At 38.7% G+C, this 23,972-nt stretch overlaps 1 protein-coding gene across 2 annotated transcripts in view; it reads right to left on the reverse strand.

Annotated features, from left to right (window-relative positions):
• RPGR (retinitis pigmentosa GTPase regulator) overlaps positions 1-23,767 on the reverse strand; it is a 62,080-nt gene extending 38,313 nt beyond the window's left edge. For both annotated transcript variants that reach the window (XM_079909886.1, XM_079909887.1), the window contains exons 1-11: positions 23,586-23,767; positions 21,647-21,772; positions 20,896-20,988; positions 19,384-19,446; positions 16,754-16,912; positions 15,647-15,796; positions 12,160-12,318; positions 9,644-9,799; positions 4,775-4,899; positions 2,203-2,388; positions 1,082-1,253 (exon numbers count right to left, since the gene is read on the reverse strand). In XM_079909886.1, the coding sequence (XP_079766012.1) occupies positions 1,082-1,253; positions 2,203-2,388; positions 4,775-4,899; positions 9,644-9,799; positions 12,160-12,318; positions 15,647-15,796; positions 16,754-16,912; positions 19,384-19,446; positions 20,896-20,988; positions 21,647-21,772; positions 23,586-23,613 (1,417 nt within the window). In that variant the 5' untranslated portion in view covers positions 23,614-23,767. The remainder of the gene's footprint in view (positions 1-1,081; positions 1,254-2,202; positions 2,389-4,774; positions 4,900-9,643; positions 9,800-12,159; positions 12,319-15,646; positions 15,797-16,753; positions 16,913-19,383; positions 19,447-20,895; positions 20,989-21,646; positions 21,773-23,585) is intronic.
• Between the last annotated feature and the right edge of the window lie 205 nt (positions 23,768-23,972).

Below are 23,972 nucleotides of genomic sequence, written 5' to 3' on the forward strand. Positions count from 1 at the left end.
CCCAGCTCATTATCAAGGTCTTAGATGTAGACAACATTCCATTCCTATGGCCCACAATTCTTGACTGAGTTCCTGATCCTTTGTTACCTCAACCTTTTATCTAGGTTCCTGAGCCCAAAGATATTAAAATTATCTGTGCCACAGTTCTTAATCCCAGATGCCCAGATTTTCTTCTTAATTCCAAACGTACTGCTTACTCTGATTTCCTACCCTAGTTTCTTGTTCTGCCCCTATCATCTGGGTACATGCCCTGTAGTAACATAAACACACTCCTACGATACACAAATGTCTGTAAACAAAACTATTTAGAAGAGGTGTATAATGGCTAAAGAGCTGGAATTACAATTTAAAACATGAAATCTGTATCTAGTAGGCAGTGGGGTTAATAATAACTATGCCTATATTTATGAAGAGGTTTCTGGGGGTGCTAGGCTCAATGCTAAGTATTTTATATGCCTTATCTCATTTAACTGTCATGAACTCTCTAAAGTAGGTATTATTAAAGTTATTTCAAAGATATGGAAACTGAGGTGTAGAGAAATTAAGTAACCTTCCCAAAGCCAGTCACATAGTTAATAAATGTGAAAGCTGGCATCGGATCCCAGATCAATTTGACTCTACATCCCAGGCTCTTAACCACGATGCTATATTGCCTAAGGGCAGAACTTCACATAGGTCTACAAGACCTGCATTCAAATCCTGTTCACTTATAAAACTGAGTAACCTGAGTCACTCAATCTCTTCAAGCCTTGCTTTTCTCATATACAAAAATGAAGAATATAACTCCCACCTAGTTCATGGAGTTGCTTCTGGGTTTAAAGAAGATAATGTAAGAGAAGGTGATATATATGTTATACACTGCTTTATAAAAATATGCTGCTGTCATTACATGGGATTTTTAAGGTCACCAGAGATGCTTTCTACTAGTAAGAGTATTCTTGGATTTGAGTTCACATGAGAGATGTCAGTCTCTAACTAGGAAGAAAGCAATTTAGTTAGAGAAAATAGCTTGAGATGAACATGAAAACAATGGAATAAATGGTACATTTCTTCTGAGAGCAGGCAGAGCATCAACTGTTACCTGGTTCCATTGGCAGCATAGGGCCCTCTTTATCAGGCATCCTCTTCTCTAGCAGATTAGTTGTAGACATACAGAAAGGAACTGAACGAGGTGGAAAACAAACAGGTGGTATGAGACTCCCTGCAATTGGAGGTAGTGTTCCTGTCGTTTGAATACAGTCTGGGGATTTCTCCTTTAAAACAAACAGGTTAAATAAACTGTTAGATAATGTTATATACTTAATATTGATATAAACCACCCTGAGGTTGCTAAAAATATTGAAGAGAGAGACTTCAAAGTTGGCCAACGTCCTACAACATTCACTTTTTAATAATCCCCAAGGGCTCAAAAATGTTTTGTTTTGTTTGCCTCTGTATCTAAGTTGCTCTAAATTGTCAATTTGGAAGTCTGTTTTTCACAAGATGGGGAAAAGTGTGTTTGCTCTACCTTCCCGGAAAAAAAAAGTTACTCAGGAGACACAAACCAACAACAACTACAAAATACTTATGGGATATTTCTCAATTTTTCCATATATACTTTTTCATAAGAAAAATGAAACTTAACTTTTTTTTTACCACTAAAGGAATACATTTTGGAACTTAAAGCAATTTTTTAAAAAAAGGAATGTCTCTAAAAATCATTTGGCATTTTATTTTTTTTAAATGTAAGTGTCATTGAATAATTTTAAAGCACAGAATGAGAATCTCTAAATTTATTTGAGAAAGAACATTCCCTCTCTCAAATAAAGCCCTTATTTCTTTGTTTTCTACCTTTCATTAGTTATAATATATATATATAACCTTTCATTGCTCATGAGGTATTAGCTTTACAAGATAAAAGCAAAGTAGAAGTCAATCCACAGATGGTTGAGAAAACAACTTAGCATTCTATCTGAGGTGATAAGATAGCGGTAAGTACCACTGTCTACAAGCAAAGGTTATCCACGATCATTTCAATTTTCTAGTTTGTATATTTACCAGTTTAATTCTGAGTTTGCTTTAAAAGTTTGTAAGCCCTCAATTCTAATCATTTTATTTAGTAAATTTACCTAAGAAGACCCTTCTTTGGTTTAAAAAGAAAAAAAATTTGTTTTCTTTACAGTGCTAGACAACATTATTATATAGAATAGGCCACAACTGTACCCTCTCTCTTCGCCGCACACGTGCTGATAAAGATCTCTGCAGTACGTTTCCTGAAGTCAGATCACTGATGGGCAGAGATGTAGCTGAAGGTAAGCAACAATCATCTATTTCATCTAACTCAACATCTTCTGCCCCATCAAGTCGTGGAGTGGCAAAAACTAGCATGTGACATCCACCGCAAGCAACCTGCAGCATAAATTCACAGATAAATTAATTGACACTGGCTTCAAACACAAATGGGTTTGTTTTGTTTTTTATTTTTATTTTTGGCTGCGTTGGGTCTTCGTTGCTGTGTGCCGGCTTCTCTCTAGTTGTGGCGAGCAGGGGCTACTCTTTGTTGCGGTGCACAGGCTTCTCGTTGCGGTGGCTTCTCTTGTTGCAGAGCACCGGCTCTAGGCACGCAGGCTTCAGTAGTTGTGTCACGTGGGCTCTAGAGCACAGGCTCAGTCATGGTGCATGGGCTTAGTTGCTCCGTGGCATGTGGGATCTTCCCGGACCAGGGCTCAAACCCGTGTCCTCTGCATTGGCAGGCTGATTCTCAACCACAGCGCCACCAGGGAAGCCCCACAAATGGGTCTTTAACAGTTTTCAGCTACAAAACATTAACTTAGCGGTAGACTTCCTAGACTGACTGAAATCTCTCTCTCTACAAACACACACACACACACACACACACACGAATTACAATATATTCTTTTTTTAAAATATTTATTTATTTATTTTTGGCTGCATTGGGTCTTCATTGCTGCACACGGGCTTTCTCTAGTTGCGGTGAGTGGGGGCTAGTCTTCATTGCAGTGCGTGGTCTTCCCATTGTGGTGGCTTCTCTTGTTGTGGAGCACGGGCTCTAGGTGCACAGGCTTCAGTAGTTGTGGCACGCAGGCTCAGTAGTTGTGGCTCATGGGCTCTAGAGCACAGTCTCAGTAGTTGTGGCGTATGGGCTTAGCTGCTCCACAGCATGTGGGATCTTCCTGGACGAGGGCTCGAACCTGTGTCCCCTGCATTGGCAGGCAGATTCTTAACCACTGCACCACCAGGGAAGCCCTTACAATATATATTCTTTAAACACTATTATTGAAAACTAGAACAAGTTTAACATACCATTTTACTTTCAACTGAATATACAGTATAGAGAAAAAAACCTATTTGGCACATTATATTTCTCTTTACAAGTTAGAAAATGCTATTTTAATCTTGGAGCAACACTAACAACTCGAAAAAATTACTCAGACAAGTTCTACTTGGAAAGAAGGGACCCAAGAATAAATCAGTCTCTTGGGATAATTATGTCTTTATACATGAAGATTTTTTAAGTTTAATGCTTAAAAGTCCTGAGAGCAAAACGCAAGCATGCACAATGATAGAACAATGAAAAAGGAAATCAACATCCAAACGATTTTGAGAAATAACTGATTTTCAATAAAATGCTTTAAAAAACATTGTGTTTGCAATACACAGACTTCTGGTGTCTTCATAGTGTTCTACATGACATAGAAGAGCATACTCTGAACCTTTCCCTTCGTATGTTCAAAGTTAAAATTGATATGTTTTCTGTATAGCACCTTTTAAAAACCATCTTCCCGGGCTTCCCTGGTGGCGCAGTGGTTGAGAGTCTGCCTGCCGATGCAGGGGACACGGGTTCATGCCCCGGTCTGGGAAGGTCCCACATGCCGCGGAGCGCCTGGGCCTGTGAGCCATGGCCGCCGAGCCTGTGTGTCCGGAGCCTGTACTCCGCAACGGGAGAGGCCACAACAGTGAGAGGCCCGCGTACCGCAAAAAACAAAAAACAAAACAAAACAAAACAAAACAGAAACCATCTTCCCCATAAGATTATAAGCTTAGTCAATGAAAATCTGGTCACTGTGTTCATCACTGCATGCTCTGTATTCCTCATCCTCAGTCCAGTATCTTGTACCAAGCAGGCATTCATTAAACAGGTGTCAAATCAAGGAATGGAAGTGTTCCATAGTACGAGGCTCTGAGCCTTTGGAGAACAAATTCCAAGTAATATTATCATCACTGAGTAAACAAAATTTTCAAGTTTATAGTTCTTAATTGGCAAAAGTGTTAGAAACAACAGAGATACAGTGCCTGATGGAGATGCCACTGAAACAACACCTTATCCAAATAACACTTAACCAATTAAATATAATTTCAAAACGCTTCATTTATTATCAGATATTTTTCTTGTGCAGGATTTGAGAGTCCTAGTGATATCTAATCCAGCAAATATTTACAGATGACCACTGTGAGTGAGGCACTCTGCTGGGAGCTACAGGAAACACAAAGCTTCCAGGCATGGCACAGTCTTGGCTCTCAAGAGACATATGAAAATGAAGTAGAAGAGTCAAGATTAGGGCAGAAAGGAAGATGTTAGAGGAGGAACATTAGAAAAGGGACAGATTTTCAGAGTGCCGTGATGTCTGACATTTGGCCTTTAGGACACAAGTATATTTACTAGATATAGCTATGATATTTCATATAAACAGAAAAGTACTTATTTTCTATGAAATACTGAAAGACTCAAATATAGGAATATGAACATGTAAACAGGGAAATGTGATGTCCTTACCAACTGTACTATAAACTTCAAAAAATTAGAACACAAAGTAGGAACGAACTGATTGGCAAAACTCTCCAGTCCAAGTCCTAATTTTCCATGTCGACTGTCTCCAAAAGTATACATAAGGCCTAAATCTAAAATGAAAAAAAGAGAGAATTATAAAAGTGTTACTTTCATGGATCTATTTGTAAATAGACAAATACATTAACTTACATTGCAATTTTCCCCTCATATTCTCCATTAAATTTACTCTGCTCCACTGATGTTTCCACACTCTCTATGGTTTCTGTTGTCCACACATAACATGAGGCAATAGATACCCCGAGAATAAATCACTAAGCTCTTGGTGGCTTGTGAAGTTGAGACCCAGGTGTGTGAGGTGCTGTGTGGAGCAGCAGCAACCCAGCATAAGATCTTGTGATACACACCATCATCTCAAGAAGGAGATTTTTGTATTCTGACCTCCTACATCCCAATACAATCTATTTTCTTTTTTCCTCAGGTCACTGATTAGGTCAGGGTTTTTCAACCTCGGCACTACAGACATTTGAGGCCAGATAATTCTTGGTTGTATGGGTCTGTCCTGTGCATCGTGGGATGTTTAGCAGCATCCTTGGCTTCTACCTACTAAATGCCCATAGAATACCCTGCCTCTGCAGTTGTGACAATCAAAAACATCTCCAGACATTGCCATGTGTCCCCTGTGGAGACAAAATCACCACTAGTTTCGATCAATCCAACTGTCTCTTTTACTTCTGCTTCAGGGTTGTGGAAAGCTGCTGAAGGAAATGCCATAAACCAACCAAGCTGCTGGTCCCTATATCAATACTGGGGTCCCCTATATAGCTGGGCCAAGATGATGATGAGTAATTTTGTCCCTTCTCTCCAGTTAATCGTTTTGCCCACTGCCATAGCAGGTATTCTGTACATTCACTCCTCAAGCCTTTCTTTCATACTCTCCATCTCAAGTGAGGCAAGTGCCATGGAAGCAGAAGGAAAGGAAAGGGTGCCAGTATAGGTGCAGAGGAGGGGCTCTCCCTCCAGTCTGGAGATTAGGAAAGGCTTTTAAACTGAAGCTGAAAGGATTAGGGTTTAGTTACAAGAAGAAGGGAGCAAAAAATCTTCCAGGCAGAGGCCAGCAGTACATACAAAGGCTGTGAATCAAGAGAAAACACAGCCCAGTCAAGAAGCCAAAAGGCAACCAATGTGTCTGGAGCACAAAGGTGAGAGTGGTATGAGATGAGCCTGAAGAGGGAAGAAGTAATCACACGACAGAGGATCTTATTAGCTCATATTAAGCATTTTTGAACTCTATATTAAGAACAGTAATAAGCTAAATGAATGGTTTTAAGCTGGGAAGTGACAAGATCATATATGGGGACTTGTACTTTAGGATGGCAAAGTAATTGTATAGTAAGAAAAGCCGCGAGAACTGCCTGAAAAAATAATTAGAAATAATAAAAAAATTCACTAAAGTGGAAAGTTCAAAAATTATTAAAAACAAATAGATTCCCTATAAATAAGCAATAACCAGCGTTTAGATTCTAAATTTAGATTGTTATAATTCTTACTATTAGGTATTTATTTCCTTTCTTTATATATACTCCTTATCATCTTTTTGCTTTTTTTGACCCTGATATTCTTATTCAAAATGTTAAGGTTTTTTTTTTCAAACCTGATTATCTTTAGCCAGAAAAAATAAACTCTGATCAAGCTGCCTGATCACACTTCCAACCTCAGAGAGCTTTTTAAAACATGAGCCACTGGCTATAATGGGGAACTGGCAAGAACTTACAGAAAACTCACTACATATCTCTCATTAGTCCTGGACAAAGAAAAAATTCATAACACCTGTCCCTGGGGAGGATTCATGAGCAAAAAAGTCAAATAATGTTCAATTGTTTGTGCTATAACTTCTTTCATCAGGAGGAAAGGTATTATGAAAGTTTAACCAAATAACCTAATTGTATGTTAAATGATCCATAAAAAATGTGTATTTACGATCAGTGACAATTTAGAGTTGATGGAAAATGGCAGTAAAGACAGAGAAACTGAGCTTAAGACTTGCAGTAAGGCATACATATCAACAACTCTTCTGGGATTGTGAATGAACAGTAATTCTTTACATTCTATATAGTTCAATTTCATGCAACATTAATAAGGACACTGATACTTGAAAATGGGCAGATAGTTCTCTCTGCAAAGTTCTTTGGGGAAGAAGGGACAGTACTTGGTAATACCTTGTATTTGCTGAGTGCTAGTTCCCCTAAGCATATACCATTAGATGAGGTTCATCGTAGCAGAAACTTGCAAAAGAAGGGGAAAATGCAGAAATACCAGTATCCCGATTATTTCAAAATACTATATGATTTATGACTTTTTAATGCTTTACTTTTTAGATAGAAATGATGAGCTACAAACAGAGAAATTACAGAGCCTTTTATTCCAAAGTAATTAAAATTATGGAGAATATATATTTTTTGTAATTCAAATGAAATATATTTCACTTAATTTTTATTCTTCTCAAATTACATATTTTCATTTAATGTGTCAATAGTTTTAATTTATTGATGTATTTGTGAAGCTTTACGCTCATTTCTTTTTTAACATCTTTATTGGAGTATAATTGCTTTACAATGGTGTGTTAGTTTCTGCTTTATAAGAAAGTGAATCAGTTATACATATACATATGTTCCCATATCTCTTCCCTCTTGTGTCTCCCTCCCTCCCACCCTCCCTATCCCACCCCTCTAAGGGGTCACAAACCACCGAGCTGATCTCCCTGTGCTATGTGGCTGCTTCCCACTAGCTACCTATTTTACGTTTGGTAGTGTATATATGCCCATGCCACTCTCTCACTTTGTCACAGCTTACCCTTCCCTCTCCCCATATCCTCAAGTCCATTCTCTAGTAGGTCTGTGTCTTTATTCCCATCTTACCCCTAGGTTCTTCATGACCTTTTTTTTTCCCTTAGATTCCATATATATGTGTTAGCATACAGTATTTGTTTTTCTCTTTCTGACTTACTTCACTCTGTATGACAGACTCTAGGTCCATCCACCTCACTACAAATAACTCAATTTCGTTTCTTTTTATGGCTGAGTAATATTCCACTGTATATATGTGCCACATCTTCTTTATCCATTTGTCTGTTGATGGACACTTAGGTTGCTTCTATGTCCTGGCTATTGTAAACACAGCTGCAATGAACATTACAGTACATGACTCTTTTTGAATTATGGTTTTCTCAGGGTATATGCCCAGTAGTGGGATTGCTGGGTCGTATGGTAATTCTATTAGATTTTTAAGGAACCTTCATACTGTTCTCCATAGTGGCTGCATCAATTTACATTCCTACCAACAGTGCAAGAGGATTTCCTTTTCTCCACACCCTCTCCAGCATTTATTGTTTGTAGATTTTTTGATGATGGCCATTCTGACCGGCGTGAGACAGTATCTCATTGTAGTTTTGATTTGCATTTCTCTAATGATTAATGATGTTGAGCATTCTTTCATGTATTTGTTGGCAATCTGGATATCTTCTTTGGAGAAATGTCTATTTAGGTCGTCTGCCCATTTTTGGATTGGGTTGTTTGTTTTTTAGTTATTGAGCTGCATGAGCTGCTTGTAAATTTTGGAGATTAATCCTTTGTCAGTTGCTTCATTTGCAAATATTTTCTCCCATTCTGAGGGTTGTCTTTTGCTCTAGTTTATGGTTTCCTTTGCTGTGCAAAAGCTTTTAAGTTTCATTAGGTCCCATTTGTTTATTTTTGTTTTTATTTCCATTTCTCTAGGAGGTGGGTCAAAAAGGATCTTGCTGTGATTAATGTCATAGAGTGTTCTGCCTCTAAGAGTTTGATAGTGTCTGGCCTTACATTTAGGTCTTTAATCCATTTTGAGTTTATTTTTGTGTGTGGTGTTAGGGAGTGTTCTAATTTCATACTTTTACATGTAGCTGTCCAGTTTTCCCAGCACCACTTATTGAAGAGGCTGTCTTTTCTCCACTGTATATTCTTGCCTCCTTTATCAAAGATAAGGTGACCATATGTGCGTGGGTTTATCTCTGGGCTTTCTATACTGTCCCATTGATCTATATTTCTATTTTTGTGTCAGTACTATACTGTCTAGATTACTGTAGCTTTGTAGTATAGTCTGAAGTCAGGGAGCCTGATTCCTCCAGCTCCATATTAATTATCTATAGGTGAGTCAGTCATTTTAGGGAAGTACCTTTATTGAGTCCTACATTGGCAGCACCTAGTTTCTGAGGTTGAGAAGTAGACCCATAGCACCATCTCCCCAGATAAAGGGGAAACTACAGAGCAGAAGAGCTAGAGGACCCAGGTATTCATTTAATTAATAGTCTTTGAGGTACCTTTCTGTCTACCACTGTGGAGAAAGTATGAAGGTGTTACTCCTGAAAACGCCTCCCAGTGGCAGAAGCATCATAAGAATTTACTCAGCCTGAATGTAGCTGTCAGACTGAAGAGGGAGAATATTTTAAAATAAGTTCTTTCTTACAAGACTTTTCCCTTTGGTCTGAGCAGAGTTCAGAGCCTTCAAATTGATACAATTTCAAAAAGATTCCAGCTTTTTACTTTTTATACTTCTGCCACAGTATAACGCTATGGTCTTACCTCTGATAGCATTGACACATTTTGAGGCTCTAAACCTTTGGATCATTTACACTGATTTTAAATTAAACTAAGATATGAAAAAGGAGTTTACAACTTTACACGTTGGCATATTAAACAAAGAATTCCATTTTCTCAGTTATTATTTCCTTTGCTTAAGTTAGATACTTTCATCCCATACAGTATTTATCTTGTAATAAAATATACCCAGTTCCGTAAGTATATTAACAGAAATTCTGATCTGTACCTGTTATCAAAGCTGTGTGGTTTTCCCCACAGCAAACATAACTTATTTTCTGATCCTTAATATTTTCAACGGCTTTGGGTTCTGAAGTTTCAAAAATAAAAGTGCCAAGACCCAGTTGACCAAACTGTCCCAGCCCAAAGGTGTACACGGCCTTCTCTGAAAGGGGAGGGGCAAACACAAGAAAAGGATTTCAGAGGTACAGGCACTGTCACCATTATATCTAGAAAAACAGTGCTATTCCACCTTTTATAATGAGGGTTAAGGGCCTCTCAAAGAAATACTCATATAAGAATACCTAATACTTACGTATACATTCCTCAGTGATAAAGGAAGAGAAAAATGACAAGGTACACAATTGCAACAATAATGGCATGGGCCTGATTTTATCTTTTACATATAACCATAGAAGGAATTGCTAAAGACACAAAAGTCGGTGAACTACTACCTAAAAAGTCCCTATAATTACCACTCAGTTTGTTAAAAATCATCAATTGTCATTAAGCTAATTCCTTTCACTGCCCTAACTAAACGAATAGTGTTTCCTACAGAAGTCCTTACTTATTAACAGTAATTTAATGGAATAACCTATTTTAGAAAACAATTTCAGAGGAGAATTAGCATGAGAATGAAAACTTACATCAGACATGCTAGATTTATTCACAGGTAAAGCTCATTTACTAGGAAATGCAATAATAATCAAAGGAGGGGAAAAGCCTTTCCTCTATATTAAATTTTTTTTTTAATTTTATTGAAGTATAGTTGATTGACAATGTTATGTTATTTTCCTCTGTATAGCAAAGTGACTCAGTTATACATATATATATTCTTTTTCATATTCTTTTCCATTATGGTTTGTCACAGGATACTGAATATAGTTCCCTGTGCTATACAGTAGGACCTTGTTGTTTATCCATACTATATTATATTAATATTTTTGAAGTGATTCCAAAGGAACTCCAATAACAGTAAATATTAGCTCACATAGTCTTGAGAAATGGAAAAGCACAAAAATAGGATAAACGAGTGGTGATGAAAGCGTCCTTTAGACACACGACTCTCCCTGGCCCCTGCCTTAGCATATAAAATAACATAACACATGAAGAATAAGTTGCATTTCTGCCTATAGAATAAATTTTCAGATAATTTATAAAGATTAATTTTGAAGTTTAATTCCTAACATAAATCTTTTAGAAATTATATGAAAATTCACTTTATCAGAAGAAGTTTAAAAAAAAACTTAAACCTCAGAATTATTTCCAAATTTAGAGTTGAGGCCTGGAAAAAAATTATTTCTCACTTTGAAAAGATTCCATCTGGAAATTGTAATTCTGGGAAACCATAGCTTTATACACATGACTGGGACTAGAATAGGAAGTCAAGGAAAAGCGATGTAAGAGAGGAAAATCTAAAGATAAAATATTGCTTAATCACCTTGCAACATTTAAGCATTATCATCTGAGAACTGGATATTACTTAAAATTTGTCTAGAACACTTCTAGCTTTGGGTTACTGAAGATTAAGTGGTGACTTCAGAAACTGTTTATTTCTTTTTGACCAAAATATATCATAACCATTCACTATCTAACTGCATTACCTCTATACTACTCATCTAAAATAAATCGAATGCTGAACAAATTTGGGAGCATCAATTTAGTAAGCATATTAACAAGTAGTAAGTCTATTTTAATTATCCTGACTAGAATCCTGAGAAGTCACATGTCATACCAAATACAAAGTTCAGAAGCCAAAAGTGACATTACTATTAAAGTTCTAACTTTTTTTATTATCTGTAATTTAAAATCTTAACACTTTAATGAATTACTATAACAGAACATAAAAATCACAAAGAAATCACCAAGTTAGACATTGTGAATATCAAAAAGAATTATCAATGACAAGTAGAAAACAGTATTAGCAGGGAGCTTCTCCAAAATAAGATATTTCAGAAAAAATAATGTCAATTTTAAATAAATATGGAATACATATATATGAGGAAAACAATTTGTTCTTGAAAATGAGCTAAAAAACCTTATGTGCTGCCATTAAACGTGTTAAGATCATGAAAATGTCAATTATGTTAGCAAAAATAATTCAACAAGATTCATTTTTTTCTACTTAAAAATTTCTTCCACAGGCCAGAAATGCTTATTAACTATAGGAACAAAAGGTGGGGTTCTTGATGGAAAAAGATGCAAAGCCAACTTACATGAAGTATCTAAAACAGTCAAACTCATCGAAGCAGAGACTTGAATGGTGGTTGCCAGGGGCTGGGGTAGGGGGAGAGGGGAGCTGCTAATGAATGGGTATAAGGTTTCAGCTCTGCAAAGGTAAAAGTTCTAGAAACCTGCCATACAACATTGTGCCTATAGATAACAATACTGTATTGTAAACTTAAAAATCTGTTAAGAGGACGGATCAGATGTTAAGTGTTCCTACCACAATAAAAATAAATGAATGTAAAAAAAGCTGTTTTCATTAGCTACCAAAGAAAGCAGGGAACGGAGCCGCACACATACCTGTGAGCGCAACTGTGTGCCCTCCACCACAAGCTACTTGGATCACCTTCTGAGGAATTCCAGGCACCAGCTGGGGCACTTTGTGATTGATCAGCAGCTTTTCGGGAAGACCTAACTTCCCATACTCAGGTTCTCCAAAGGTGTACAGTTCTCCCTCCGCTATTGGAGGAAAAGGACAGTGATCGATGATGACAGAGACATGAACAAATACCGGTCTTTTTGGTACATGTTCTCACGTTTGATAAAAAAAATGTAGAAAATCTCAACTTAATAAATTTGACCTTTCTTGAGATATTTTTACTGAATGGTAAGGAAATAAAGGTAGATTTTCCCTTCCCCTTGATTATTCTAATCCAAAATCTTCCTGAAGAATTCACGACCAGCACTACTAGTAAAAACTAGAAAATTATTTTACCTGTTTCACAATATATAGAAAAGATGATCTTACTTCTACCTACTTTCAATAAAGCAAAATGACTCGACATTAAACCCCCATAAGGACATGGATTTTGTCTTGCTCACTATGGTATTGCAAGAACTTAGCAGTGTGTCTAGTACATTAAACATTTAATGAATACTTGGTGAATAAATAATTGCTTTTAATGAAACTTATTGTAGAAAACCCATTTATGTGTGAAGTAAATATGGTGACTCTAAAGATAGCAGATTTTACTCAGTTAGATGGCACTTTTTCCAGAAAGATTCTCTTATTAAGGAACTCATGACATTTAATCACTGCCTTGTCCATACCAATACTATTTATTTTCTTCTGTTATCACACGTCCCACGCTATACTATGAGCTTCTTGAAAGCAGGAACTTTTTTTATTCATTTCTATGAACTGAACTGAGTTCTATAAAACAGGAATTTAAAAACTGTTGTAAATACATAATCTAATCCAAAGATTATGACACAGAACGCATCACCACTGATATGAGGAAAGAGGTAACACAGCACCTCTTGTATTATTTGCATGTCTCCAAGAGAAGCATGACTGACTGACTGTTGACCAACCCCTGGGAATGTGGCCCTTGGGAGTGTTCTTTATGTTGGTGATTGATGTTTTTGTTATGTACACCTGGAGAAATGAATTATGCCAGCTTAGCAAGAAGCTAAGAGAGGCTTGCTTTGCACAAACTTCAACACTGATGATGTGCACCTGGTTTCACTGTTGAGGGACCCGAGTTGCAGTTGCCATGACTAGTTGCTAGCAGGATGTGCCTACATGACACCAGCCACCCACACAAAAGCCTCAGACCCTGAGAATAGAGTAGGCTTCCCTGAGCAGAGACATTACACACACATCCCTGTAGTCTGTAGTTCACTGCCAAAGAGAAAACATGTCCTGTGCGGCCTTGGAATAGGAAGGACCAGGAAGCGCATACTGGACCTCTCTGGAGGATACAGATCTTTCCTGCTGCTTTTGCTCAGTATCCTTTGCTGTAATAAATCTAAGCCACGAGTACAACCAGCTACTGAAGCTTGAGAGCCCTTCTAGCAAATCAGAACTTAGGGAAGTTGTATGACATCTAACGCACATGGTATGTGCCACTTAAAACTTGGTCAAATACTGCAAACACAGCTATACTCATTTTTTAGATTGATCTGTACAAAAAATGAAGCTTTCTGAACCACAGTTTTCTCTGAAGTATTCGGCAAACACTGGCACAGAAGTGCTCAGTAAGTCAGCACGCTCCCCCTTTTCCCACGCTTCTTGCCTCTCATATGAAAGGAGTTACTAAGTCCAGATAAGTCTCTTTCTACTACTGTCTATAAATTCCTGCTGCTCCTCACACCTTAAATGGGTGAATTGTATGGTAGGTGACCTATACATCAATAAAGCTGTTTTTTAAAAAAGGCATAAAAACAGAAAACAAAACAAAAAAGTTCAATGTAATGCCTATTGGTTAAAACGAATAATTCCACTTGTTTCCCTACTGGCTAAAGCAGTAGTAAATAAAAATTGTTTCTGGGAGTTTTATTAAGGCCCAAATATAAGACAATGCTTTTGATTATTTGTTCTTGCACGGGTATTTTTTTCCCTGTTTTCTGTTTCATAAACAAAGTGAGTACAGACTATACCAACCCCAGGAGTTGCAAATAAGTTGGTATGTGGTATTGCCCCAAGGAACACAGTCAATTTATCATTCATTCACTCACCTCCTCATTCAACAATATTTATTGATTGAATAAATATTGTTTCTTCAAGACACAAACTGACCCAGTAGTGAACAAACCCAGCCAAGTCAGAGTTTGCCTTTTCTTGGTAACAAGTTGCTACCAATTCATTGGTAAACCTGGGGGGCACTGGGATAGGTCAATAAGCACTTTCTAAACCTGAATCTGAGGTGCACAGAATAGGAAGTAAATGTATAAAACAATATTTAGAGAGATATCTAAGAGGGTCCATGGAACTATTTCTGCTGGGTGTTTTTACTGTTAGGAAAACCATAAATAAGATGGAAAACCATGATCATACTTCTGGTATTACTACCAGTGTAGATGTAGGCTATAATAGTTAGAGTCCAACATTTAAAATATTTTAACTAAGATAGAGAAGGTTGCCAGTGAGCCCAGGAAAAGGAGAAACGGGGGATCCTGAGAAAAGTCCCAACAAAGGAAAGCATATCCCATACTGAACCCCCTTCCTTTTTCATCTAATCTTCATCCCTATTCCTACAATGAAAATCTATGACTCATGTACTGAAACAATAAGAACGAATTATCAGGACAAGAATAGAGTAGGTCAAAGTACAGAGCCAAGTGGATCCAGAGAAAAGAGGCTCACAGGTCTTGTTTTTAATGCCAAAGAGTCTAAGAAGTTTGAGAGCCAAAATTTAGAAGGGTTTCTTATGCATAAATTTTGTTTTCCTAATAGATCTAACATTCATTAAAAAAAGTTAAGGGACTTCCCTGGTTGCACAGTGGTTAAGAATTCGCCTGCCAGTGCAGGGGACACGGGTTCGAGCCCTGGTCTGGGAAGATCCCACATGCCGCCGAGCAACTAAGCCTGTGCACCACAACTAATGAGCCTGCGCTCTTGAGCCCATGAGCCACAACTACTGAGCGCACGTGCCGCAGCTACCAAAGCCCGCGTCCCTAGAGCCCGTGCTCCGCAACGAGAAGCCACTGCAATGAGAAGCCTGCACACCACATCAAAGAGTAGCCCCTGCTCACCACAACTAAAGAAAGCCCGTGTGCATCAAAGAAGACCCAACACAGACAAAAATAAAAAATTAATTAAAGAAATAAATAAAATAGTACCATCGATATTAAAAAGAAGTTAACACGTCAGATAGTTTAAAATTATAAATACTCATTACTGAAATGAAGAAATACTGTGACCTAAAACAGACCAAAATTATTTCATTACATGGAGTACCATGACAATATTTCTATAGAAATGTAGAATGTTATGACATTTTATTATTTAGTAATAACTTAGAAATGGGAGATAACATGAGAAATCCAAACTGTTCTGTCTTACTTGTTACAAAAGCTGAATGGTAATATCCACAAGAGATCCAGGAGATAGGTTTTCCAATGGTCACTTGATGAGGGACACATATACTAGTTATATTTTGTAAACCAATTTGCCCCTCAGAATTGTCACCCCACATGAAAAGCTCTCCATCCTCTATAAAGAAAACACAAAGAGGAAAAAAGGTTTTAAGAGGTAGCAGTGATGGCAAGTTATTATACTTCCAACAGAGCATTTATTTTTTAATTTAGAAAAATTATGTATCTTGAAAGAAAAGTACTACTAAGATATTTATACCAGGTAGCTACTTATTACAATTTCTTTAAAAAAAAATTTTTTGGGGCTGCGTTTGGTCTTCGTTGCCGTGCACAGGCTTTCTCTAACACTGCACGTTACACAGCTCTCCGGACTGGAATGAAGCAGCACACCAGCAGCTTCTTCAGTGAGACACGTTTATCTCGGCTCCAAATTTTAAAGAAATTTCTCATATGGGCTTTTGATAGGGAGGGCAGAGAGATGCAATGACCATTACAAACTTTTTTTTTTTTTTTTTTTTTTTTTTTTGCGGTATGCAGGCCTCTCACTGTTGTGGCCTCTCCCGTTGCAGAGCACAGGCTCCGGACGCGCAGGCTCAGTGGCCATGGCTCACGGGCCCAGCCGCTCCGCGGCACGTGGGATCTTCCCGGACCGGGGCACAAACCCGTGTCCCCTGCATCGGCAGGCGGACTCTCGACCACTGCGCCACCAGGGAAGCCCTACAAACTGTATTTTAATAACATATATCCAACAGATTTTTAGGATGTTTCTGACAGCAACTTCATTAAAGCTGAAATATAACTTTCAGAACACACAATGAAGATAATGTTTAAGAATATCTAAAGGAACAGATGGATAGCACAGCTTCGAATTTATTTAACAATTACCTTCTAAACGTCTGTAAGCATAAAGTTGTACTATATGTCATGATTTTAAGTTCTATTTTAAACGTCTTCTGAAAACACATGGTCAATGAAAGAAAACTAAACAGTATTGCTGTCTTCAGTTTACTGACTTGGTATATTCTGGTCTAAAAAAAAGGGATGTGTCCCAGTTTGAAGTGGAAAAAAGTCTTACCAGTCAGCGCAGCTGAAGTGTTAGACCCAGCAGAGAGTTGTTTAATCTTATGCTGGGATGTAAAAAAACTAATTAGATGAAAAGTGTTTCTCTCTTCAGTATCACCAAGTCCCAGCTGTCCTTCAGTATTTCCTCCAGCGGCGTATACTTTGCCTCCTTCTGCACACAGAAAAGAAAACATCAGTATACCATAGTCACCATCTTTATGAGGCAGACCAGTGTATATCAGACAGTTCCTCTACTACCAGTGAAGAAAGCTGAAAGCTGGCATTATCCTACAATTTGGTGAACAACTTCATTTAGGCGTCAAAAATACAGCAAAACAAGCAAGGCTCCACATTTTTGTGAGATTTTATAAATCATTCTAGAGTTTAAGTAGCAATTGAAATGCACAGAATGTGTGGAATGCATTTTCTTGCTAATGCAGAACTATTAACTCAGAGTGAAAAAGAGGAAAGTAATTTCCAAATTAGATTATAATCCAAATCAAACTATTTTAAAAGAGATGTGGTTCATTAATTTTACCTTCCATACCCATTAAAGCTAAGACATAATAGATAATAAGTAAAATGAGGCGAATACAAGAAGAATATAATTAGAAACGTGAAAATTCTATGTTGTGTAATTATTTTAATTTTCTAGCTAAATAGAAAGCCAGTATAGCATTGTGTTTAGGAGAGAGGACACCAGAATCAGACTTCCTGGGTGCAAATTCTGGCTTGCCACTTATCAGTTGTGTAACATTGGGCAAGCTATCCTTAACCTCTCAGTGTCTCATTTTCCTCATCTGTAAAATGGGATAATAATAGTGCCTACTCCATAGAGGTGTTATGAAGATTAAATGAGTTAACATTTATAAAATTCTTAGAATGGCACTTGGCACACGGTAAGAACTATATAAATGTTAACAATTTTCTTAATCACATTAAGAAATATATCATTCCTAGATAATAAACATTGCCAGTAAGCTCTAAAGTAATGACACATAAAGATATACTTATTGGGACTTCCCTGGTGGTGCAGTGGTTAAGAATCTGCCTGCCAATGCAGGGGACAGGGGTTCGAGCCCTGGTCCAGGAAGATCCCACATGCTGTGGAGCAACTAAGCCTGTGTGTCACAACACTGAGCCCACGAGCCACAACTGCTGAGCCCGAGAGCCACAATTACTGAGGCTGCGTGCCACAACTACTGAAGCCCACATGCCTAGAGCCCATGCTCCGCAACAAGAGAAGCCACCGCAATGAGAAGCCCGCGCACCGCAACAAAGAATAGCCCCCGCTTGCCGCAACTAGAGAAAGCCCACACGCATCAACAAAGACCCAACCAGCCAAAAATAAATAAATAAATTTATTTTAAAAAAAAATATACTTATTAAAATTAGTTATATCTGTCATAAAAATGCACATGGAATTAAAGCCTCACTAAATTACAGGGGAAACTTAGGACAAAATCATTCTGAATCAGTAAAAATTTAAAACTAGATATTATTTTAGAAAAAATGAAACCTAATTGAGGAAATAAGACTAGGTTTCAAATGGAAGATACTACAAGGCCACATGGAATTGAACCACACAATTTAACACATATGGAACAAACCAGAGTTGGTGGTATGCTGAAGCAGTTCAGAGAATGACATAAGGAAAAAGTTGAATAGTCACAAAAAGCTCCATGGATGAAGTAAGACTTATACTGGATCTTAAGAGACAAGAATCTGAGTCCATGGATGAAGTAAGACTTATACTGGATCTTAGGAGACAAGAATCTAAGTAAGAGAAAGAGAAAAGACATTTCAGCAAAGGAAAAGTATGAGTGAGGGCAGAGAGGTGAGGCAGGGGCCGAAGCAGTGAGAACAGCCTGAAGACAGAAGAAGCTGTGTTTGTGGGAAAGGAAGTAGGAAAGACTGCTCAGTGGTCAGGGCCTGGATGTCTAATTGTTCCAGCAGGATTGCTGAAGACTACCTTTTCTCCACTGAACTGCCTTGGCACCTTTGTCAAATATTACTTGGGCATAAACATGTGGGTCTATTTCTGGATTCTGTTCTGTTCCATTCATCTCTGTCTGTCTTCACTGCTAGCACACTGTCTTGATCACTGTAGCTTTACAGTAGGTCTTGAAATCAGGTAGTGCTAGCCCTCCAATTTTGGTCTTTTCAAAATTCTTTTGGCTATTCTAGGTCCTTTGCTTTTCCATATAAACTTTAGAACCACTTTGTGAATTTCTACACACACACACACACACACACACACACACACACACACCCTGTTTGGATTTTGATTGGAATTGTGCTAACTCATATCAATAGTCTTTTGGGGAGGGCTTCCACTCACCCTCAGAAAAGAAGAGGGAAGAGCAAGATCAGGAGCAAGCGGCCCCTGAGGTGTGCACACAGGTAAGGAGATGCTGTCCCTTGACATAATCCAAGAAAAGAAGCTTTTTCTTCAGTCACTTAACATTTATCTGCATATTTTCATAGGCAAACAAGTGTACTAACCATTTACATTTTTTAAAAATCCTAATCTTACTGTTGCCAAGTTACCATTTCTATTAATTTTACAAAGTCACAAATGTTACAGGAGTGAGACCTCAGTCCTCAAATTGGGCAGGAAGTCATACAGATTGAATACTATACCTGTTGAAACTAGGGTGTGGTTCCTTCCACAGGCAGCAAATTTCATTTTTTCCAGTTTTAAAGCTAAAAATATAAAAATATGACAAGATATTTTATGATTATGGAAATGACAAATAATCCAGGTCAAATGATAACCAAGTGGTAGCACAGATTTAAACCCAGGCTTGTCTGACTCCAAAGTCAATGTTCATAACTAATAAAGCAAAAGTTTTTGCAAGGACTTGTGCATCATAGTAACCAATGGTGCTTTGAAAAAAAATACAAATAGCTCAGCCCCACCCCTGGAGAATCTGAGTCAGTAGGCTTGAGGTAAAGCCTAGGCATCTATATATTATTTAAAACTCCACAAGTAATTAACATGTGCTGAGATCCACTGCATTGTTTTGCTGCCTCTTCACCAACCTGATCTATTCCCTAATCTGCCATCACCATCATCAAGCTTACTTTCTACCTGCCCCACAAAACACTAAGTCCAATATTCATAGGCATACACCTATGTTAAAGTTCTTCATTCATTCATTTACATATTAAAAACTTTTACAGAACATCTCCTAAGCTCTTAGCATAGGGGCTACAAAGATCACTAAGACAGAGTCCCTGGTCTCAAGGATCTCATAGTCTAGACAATCCTGTTAGCTTGATTAGATATTTGAGAGTAAGGATCATAGGCACTGTAAATAAACCCAAGGGTTTAGTAGACTGTGCTCAGTAAATACTTTTTGACCGAGTGGAATACTTCAACAGTTCCACAGCAATATCTATAAATAGCATGCATATGATAAATTACACTGAAATTTTGAGCTGAAATTAAAAATTTGGCTACAAAGATAAAGAATCCTGCTCTTGTCATATCCCAAGGAATCTCCATCACCATTCAAGTATAGCTGATGTTCATAGGTTATAACCAAACAGAAGCTTTTGCACATAATGGCGAGAAAGCTTTGTAAAGATGTAATATGTCTCATATTTTCTGGGACAATCCTGATTTGAAATATTTTGTCCTGTTGTTCTTGTAAGAACACTAGTACTAATCAACTCCTAGTTCTAATATTTTCTTCAGCACAGCTGCTAACTATACACAGCAGGGTAAAGTGTGTTTTATAAAACCAACAGAACCATAATGTCCACAACTCAAACAAATGAGACAGAGCTCGAAATCCTAACATATCATATTGTTTGTTCTCTGTATATACAGTAACAGTAATATTTAAGTTGGTTTACAAACAGGCCAAAAAAAAAAAAGGATGTTCAAGTGCAATACTGTAGAATCATTACTTCCTTTGTGGTCTCTGGGTTTAAAATCAATATGATTTTTAGACCCTAACATATAAAACTAGTTCTGAATATCACATGAAAAATAAAGTTAAATGCCAATAATATTCAAGTAAATCTCAGAAAATAAAGAACTAAAGACTTTATTATTTATAATATATTAAAGAATTACACAATCAATATAAAAGTACTTTATACACTTTAAGTATTTAAAGTGATAAAGAAGAAAAGACCCCAAACCTTTGACACACGTTGGCTTGTTAACAGTCGATTTTGATCCTAATCCTAACTGACCCCAGTTGTTACTGCCAAACATGAAAAGCTTATTATTTCCTGGTGGGAAGGAAAAAGAAATAATAAATCGAAGCGGTTGCAACATAATGTGAGAAGAAGTCATCACAAAGCAATAAAAATGCTGTACTTAAACACTGTCATTGCTTTTCTGTGTTGAAACAGGCTCCCTTGCCCATCTACCTATAGCCATATTCTGTTAGGTGTAAAGAGTTTCTAAGGGCTTCCCTGGTGGCCCAGTGGTTGGGAGTCTGCCTGCAAATGCAGGGGACACGGGTTCGTGCCCTGGTCTGGGAAGATCCCACATGCCGCGGAGCGGCTGGGCCCGTGAGCCATGGCCGCTGAGCCTGCGCGTCCGGAGCCTGTGCTCCGCAACGGGAGAGGCCACAACAGTGAGAGGCCCGCATACCACACACACACAAAAAAAGTTTCTAAGATTATACAGTAATAATTTTTTGATTATATTGATAAATTCAAATAGATTTATTCTAAGAAAGTAATATGTATAGAAAAATCACACTTAAATATACTAAGGGAACTTAGAAGTCACTCTTGATAAATCAATTTGTCAAGAATTATCTGGCAAAGTAAAAAAAACCTCCACTTTCTGTATATCTTCAACATGTTTCAAACACAGCACATTTATAATACTTAGGATTCTCTAAGTATTACTATCTTCATTTAAGATTTTAACACTAACCTGTAATAATAGCAGTATGTTCATCTCCACATGAAAGATATATAGGTATATCATTTTTAAACCAGAATTTGCTGGGATTATTTTCAGCAAATTTAGTTTTCCCAAACGTAAACACAGCACCCGAATCTGCAAATATATGAGAGTTTGGATTTCACAACTTTTATTATGTTGCCTGTTAACTAAAATATTTTTCCAGTAATTTATCTATACAGATCTCTTGTCTCCCAACAGCTTGGCTTCTGCTCCAGCACTGTCTATGCCCTCCTTCTTTCATCTTAACTCAGTTTTATTCCTCAGACTTCATTCTAGTTTTATTTATGAAATCTAATAAATTAATTATGTATTATTCATTTACTGGTGTAAAGTAAGAAATATACTGTCACAATGACTAAGAGTCCTGCTGTCACGAGGTGGACCATCTACTCCCTGGAATGAGCTGATACACTCAATGCCCCCCTCACGCTGGTAAACACCTCATGGTCTAGCCCTTGACTGAGGGCTTTTCTCCACACACAGAAACAGGACAGTATTGAGTTTCATCATTAACATCGTGAGGACGCAGGATGTTGAGATTTTTACATTCTTAAATTAAGTCATTAAATGCTACCTGATGGGAGGAGTATTCACAAACTATTTTAGTCCAGTACCATTTTGGAGAGAGATCAAAAACTCCTACCAGATCCCAGTAACTATGTAAACACACACACACACACACACACACACACACACACACACACACCCCTCCAAATAGGAGGACACACACACACACACACACACACACCTCCAAATAGGAGGCCAGACCCAGCTTTTGAGGAAATCTCAAGGAGGATGATCACACATAAAGAAACTAAACGGGTACCAGAAAGAAAAACATAGCAAACACAATTATTAATAATAAATATTAATGCTCAAGAGACTAGCCACTGTGGAAAACCTTCTGAGAACAACTGTGAGGTGTGTCAGTTCAAACTGATAATTGACATTTAGGAGGCCAGGTTCTCGAACAGGCTCTGAGTTTTTATAGACTGAATAATTTTAACTGTTTTGTCCTGCTCTGGGTTCCCAGGAAGCCTTCCCCGTTACCTTCACCCCAAGCCAGGGTTTGGCGGCTCTGCTCTGGCCCCCTGGCAACTACTGTCAAACGATCCTGTCATTTTGTTTAGTTTCTTGAATCTCTCACTAAGCTGTGAATTTGAGGCAGGAATTTAACCATGTTTGAGCCCAAGAGCATGGCAGAAACGCAATACATATTTCAGTGAATACATGATTCTGCTCTAATCCAGTGTTTTTTCAAACTGTTGGTCGTGACCCATTGGTAGGTCAGAAAATCAACTTAGTGGGTCACAGTGACCATTTTTAAGAGAATGTATTATAGAAAAGATCTGAGCGCATCTACAGCAAGTACTGTTTCGTGAAACTTCTATTTCTGTTACACAATACGTACGCGGTACCGGGTCTCAATGCCAAAGGTTATTTCTGGAGCTCAGAGGAAAAGTCTTAAAAAACCACTCGCTAACGGCTCCCTCCTTTCTCCAAGTCGTTTTCCCCATCCTCTTTTACCCCACTCCCCCTGGTCACTCACTCTTTACTGCGTTCAATACACAACCGGGTTCTGAGGACCTCGAAGGAAGTACTCTGGGAACCTCATAGGGAGGTAAAAACTTCCCCCGCCTTCGAGAAACTCATCGCAAACTTATTTTAAAAGAATTAGAAGACGAAAGACCAGCACCCCCTTCCCCGTAGTCCGCCCTTCCGTCCCTCCCCTTCTTTCCTCTCCCCTCAGTCGCCCACGGGGGCGCGTCCAGAGCTCCGACCAAAGTCAGGCCGCCGCGGCCCGGGCCTGTCCCCCGATGGGACCGGCCCGGAGGCGGGGCCTGGCCGCCCGCCCGCCCGCCGGCCTTCCCTCCCGGCCGCCGCCACCGCCGCGGGTGTCACTCACCGGGCACCACCTCCTCGGGTTCCCTCATGCCGAAAGACGCTAAGGGGAGCCTGCGCCTGGGCCGGGAAGGGGTTGGGGGAGACTCGGTGGGGCCTAAGGCAGCGCCTCAGCCCCGAAGCCGACCCTGGAATCCCCCTGGAACCCCAAAGCGACCCTCTGAGCATCGGCGACTCCCGCGTTCCCGGAAGTCAACAGACAGCCGCTAGGGGCAACGGAGGCGGAGCGTTCCACAGCGAGGCGGAGCGGGCGCCTGCGGGAGGGGGGCGGGCGGCCGGCGCAGCGCAGGCGCAGACGCAGACGCAGACGCAGACGCAGACGCAGGGGGCGGTTGCGGTAGAGGCCGCGCGCCCTCTGGTGGCCCGGAGAGGAGGGGCAGTCACGCCGCGC

This window comes from Stenella coeruleoalba (genome assembly GCF_951394435.1).
Source record: "Stenella coeruleoalba genome assembly, chromosome: X".
In the NCBI taxonomy this organism is placed as follows: Eukaryota; Metazoa; Chordata; class Mammalia; order Artiodactyla; family Delphinidae; genus Stenella; species Stenella coeruleoalba.